A 5,000-nucleotide genomic window follows, 5' to 3' on the forward strand; every position below is an offset into this window, starting at 1 on the left:
ATGTACTTACAATACATTTAAATACAATACACTAATAGTGTATTTTATAATACTACACTTAAGTACATAACTTTTAAATACAAAGATACTTAAAATACACTTAAAATATAATACACTAATAGTATACTTTATAATGCTACACTTTAGCACATTACTTTTAAAATACAAATGTACTTAAAATACATTTACATAGAATATACTAATAGTATATATCATAATACTACACTGAAGTACATGACTTTTAAAATACAAAGATACTTAAAATACACTTAAAATATAATACACTAACAGTATACTGTATAATGCTACACTTTAGCACATTACTTTTAAAATACAAATGTACTTAAATTAGACTTAAAATACAATATACTAATAGCATATTTGACAATACTACACTTTAGCACATTACTTTTAAAATACAAATGTACTTACAATACATTTAAATACAATACACTAATAGTGTATTTTATAATACTACACTTAAGTACATAACTTTTAAAATACAAAGATATTTAAAATACACTTAACATATAATACACTAATAGTACACTGTATAATGCTACACTTTAGCACATTACTTTTAAAATACAAATGTACTTAAAATAGACTTAAAATACAATATACTAATAGTATATTTGACAATAATACACTTAAGCACATTACTTTTAAAATACAAATGTACTTACAATACATTTAAATACAATACACTAATAGTGTATTTTATAATACTACACTTAAGTATATAACTTTTAAAATACAAAGATACTTAAAATACACTTAAAGTGTAATACACTAATAGTATACTTTATAATGCTACACTTTAGCACATTACTTTTAAAATACAAATATACTTGAAATACACTTAAAATATAATACACTAATAGTATATTTGACAATACTACACTTAGCACATTACTTTTAAAATACAAATATACTTAAAATACATTTAAAATACAATACACTAACAGTATATTTTATAAAACTATATTTAAGTACATAACTTTAATAATACAAATTATTTTAAAATATATTTAAAATACACTAAACTATAAGTATATTTTTAAATACCATACTTAAGTACTGTACTTGATAAATAGAGTGTACTTAAAATATACTTTCAGAAAATTAAATATATTTAAAGTACACTTAAGTACACATTTTTTTGACCTGGGGGGCAAAGGGGTCAGGTCTCCCAGACACAGGGACACAGGGACACAGGGACACAGGGACACAGGGACACAGGGACACAGGGACACAGGGACACAGGGACACAGGGACACAGGGACACAGGCACACAGGGACACAGGGACACAGGGACACAGGCACACAGGGACACAGGTACACAGGGACACAGGGACACAGGGACACAGGGACACAGGGGCACAGGGACACAGGGACACAGGGGTCAAAAATGATTGCTCATTATATAGTGTATATTGGGTTTGGGGGGGGGGGGCTGTTGTCACGGATTTACAGTTATTTTAAATACAGGGTATTGGTTATAGTCCCTGGAGCAGTGTGGGGTTAGGTACCATGCCCTAGGGCAGGGATTCTTAACCTTTTTGACGTTGAGGCCCATTTATTTTTTTTAAGCAGGCTATTAATGTAGTAAGCTAGTCCTATTAATGCATTTTGTAATGGAAAAACTGTATTTATTGAGCTCACTCTTCTAGATTCAATGATAAACCCAATCCATGCATTTGAATGCTTCTCTGACATTTGTGACAGCTCCGTTTGCGATCTGTGATGAATCTGCTGATTCAAGACGGTTTTACTTAGTGATGTGCAGATGCGATGCCATAACAGAAATTCCTCAGCCTTATGCAGGGTGTCAAAAACGGAAAGCTTTGTAGCCTAATATCATGCAAAAGTATTTAAATTAATGTATTTTGGGGTACACAATGATAACAGGTTTGCTTTGTCAGTAAACAGAATCATTTTGATAACGTTTCAATCGTTTTTTTTTTTTTAACTGAACGTGAGGAGAGAAGACGTCGGCAAATTACACTTCACACTGGTTGGTAATTTCTCATTCTCCATCTACTGTTGAGTGTAGAACTAGGGGCCTATTGCCGTCTTGTCTTTGATGTCGCGTCTTCCACTATAAAAAACGGTGCGTGGTCATTTAAGCGGTATGCTGTGCTAGATTAAAAAGACGCACGCTGTCTTCAGCATCTTCCACGGCCCGCACAGCCCTCCGGTGCGAGATTGAAACTTTTCCGCGGCCCTCAAGTTTCTGAGCGCGGCCCAGCTTTGGGCCACGGCCCTATGGTTAAGGATCCCTGCCTTAGGGCACCTAAGCCATGGAGTTAGATAGGGTGTGGAAGGGTGGGATTTCAACCCGCACCCCTCTGACTTTAAGCCCATCTCGTTAACCACTAGGCCACGGCTGCCCCAGGGGCGGTTTTAGGAAATCTGAGGCCCTGGGCAAGAAACAATTTTGAGGCCCCCTTTAAATAATTAATTAATAATCGATAATGTATGCAGGCAGTGGCATAACAACTGAACCCATAAGCAAGATTATCTAGGTGGGCCCCATATTCAATCAATATTTATATAGCACATTATCATACACAACTGTCATTCAGTGTGCTAAAGAGTAGGCTAAAGAAAGAGAAGAGAGAAAAATATATTGCTAGATAGTAGATAACTATCACCAAAGGCAGATGAAAACAAAGCTGTTTTTAATTTCTTTTGAAATCATACTGTTGGGGCAGGTCTTATTTGGACATCTAGCTGGCCCCAGCAGGCAGCATACTACCAGGGAAGACCAGAGACGTTCTGAATGCAGAATAGAGAATCTTTGGTAAGACCTAAGGCATCTAAGGATGATATTGCTCTAGCACATCCACAATATCCTATATTTAGAGCCCAAGACATTTAGTGACTTAAAGACTATCAGGACTGCTTTAAACTCAATTCTCAAAACAAAACAAAAAAAAACCCTCACTGGTAGCCAATGAAATGACCAAATACTGGAGTGTTGTGATCTCTTTTAGAATTCTAGCAGCAACATGTGGATAAGTTGCACATGCCTGAGTGACTTTTGGGGAATGCCTGTAAGGGCAGGCTATTACCTACAATAGCCGACTCTGCAGGTAATAAAAGCAGAGATTCATTTCTCCCTAAGGTGACAAATGATTTAGTTATGCTGTTGATGTGAGCATTCAGCCTGCAACACGTGAGAAATAGCCAGGACAGACCCACACTCGTTCCATAAATGGCCAAAGAAGAATGAGACAATTTGCGGTAGAGGGTTGATTACAAAAGAAAACTTGAAAAACAAATGGTGATGCGCCTCTTGAACGAAAACATAGCTCACAGCACAGCACACCGATGAAAACACATTCAGGAGTCGACACACCACCGTGCACCATAACGCACACTGCACTCTTGAGCCAGTGAACACCCGATACAGAGGAAACGGTGACTGAAGTAGAAACTATTGTGTTTCAGAAACCGAAATTAGGCAACAAACGAGAAACAACAGGCACCTTGCGCCAACTGCGCGTGCACACATCTGTTGAATAGTTAACAAGTCCCTCTCTAGTTCTAACTAATATATCACTCACAACTCTGAAGTGACTGCTTCGTGACGTGATATAACAGCTAGAATAGCCAAACTTCCGTCATGCTAACCAGAAATAAATGCAGCAAACCGACACGGAGCAGACATTAGAGCTATCAACTTTTGACTAGTTACACAGAATGACAACAATGCATGAAGTATGACATGATACGGTATCAAAATTATGCTGCGGCGGACATAATGATTGAAAGGAAAAAACCCCTACCGTGCCTTCTTTGTAGCTTCTGTACAACATATCTTCTGAATATCCATTATGGTCATGCTAGCACTGGCGATTGAAGTGACTTGGTCATTTTACAATCCTGTCTTTGAAGTAGAGGAGCGCGGAGCACAAAGTAACGCAGGGCAATTTGTAACACGGACTTTTTATCAAGATGCACAAATCATGTTCTGCCTACTTCCATAAACAATGTCAAGAAGGTATACTACAACATAGGCAAACCACTGCGTTTTCACTGATAACCATGATTTAATGTGGCTTATTATCAAGAAAGGACAAGCTCCCATGCATCAGGGCCGACCAGCTCTCTGGGGCAGGCTGACATTCGAAATAACGGTAGAACGTTGCCGATGCAACTGGCGCTCTCTCCACTACCGGTATAATATATCCCACAATTCAAGGCCGCAATGTACAAAAATAAATCAAAGAAAATCCACATAAATATCGTTCTTTTATGGTCTTCATTTCTATTTTAAACATATATTTGTACTATTCTACCACCCATGTGACCTACAGTTGCTAAAAGTAGCCTACTATTAATTTTCTTGTGGCATAATGTTGAGTTAAAATGTAAGTCCCACCGTCATGCTGAAGTGTCCCACTGGTTATATATACAAGATGCTGTTGTTTAAAAAATATATATGACAGGATTCGCGCGAGAACCTACATTTTACTGAGTGGTATGTTGTAAATCGCGCAGGAACCGCTACTTTGCACCAGGGGGCCCCGTCCTACGATTAGAGCCCCTAGTGCCTTAAAATTCATATCACGCGAAGTTGACATGGGGGACGACGGGGCCCCTGAAAGTTCGGGGGCCCGGGCAATTGCCCGACCTTGCCCAGTGGTAGAACCGCCCCTGGGCTGCCCCAACATCATGCATCATGTACTTAGCAGTACAACGGAGTAAACCTTCCTCTCGGAGCCTCATACTATTATCGTAGCGCTGCGCTGTCGGTCTGGACCTGATGGTCACATGTCCACGTGTGTGTGTGTGTGTGTGTGTGTGTGTGTGTGTGTGTGTGTGTGTGTGTGTGTGTGTGTGTGTGTGTGTGTGTGTGTGTGTGTGTGTGTGTGAGTGAGTGTGTGAGTGTGTGTGTACCTTTGACTCGGATATTAAATCGGCAGCTGCCCTTGTTTCCTGCGCGGTCGTAGACGGTGTAGGACAGCTTGTGGTTCCCTTCAGGGAAATAT

The 5,000-nt window shown here is 38.8% G+C and overlaps 1 protein-coding gene across 1 annotated transcript in view; it reads right to left on the reverse strand.

Moving 5' to 3' along the window:
- srpx (sushi-repeat containing protein X-linked) overlaps positions 1-5,000 on the reverse strand; it is a 27,566-nt gene that overhangs the window by 6,588 nt on the left and 15,978 nt on the right. Inside the window, exon 7 of the mRNA XM_063214588.1 lies at positions 4,909-5,000. This exon is cut by the window's right edge and continues 30 nt beyond it. Coding sequence (XP_063070658.1) covers positions 4,909-5,000 — 92 coding nt within the window. The remainder of the gene's footprint in view (positions 1-4,908) is intronic.

Source organism: Engraulis encrasicolus, chromosome 13 (genome assembly GCF_034702125.1).
Source record: "Engraulis encrasicolus isolate BLACKSEA-1 chromosome 13, IST_EnEncr_1.0, whole genome shotgun sequence".
Taxonomy (NCBI): domain Eukaryota; kingdom Metazoa; phylum Chordata; class Actinopteri; order Clupeiformes; family Engraulidae; genus Engraulis; species Engraulis encrasicolus.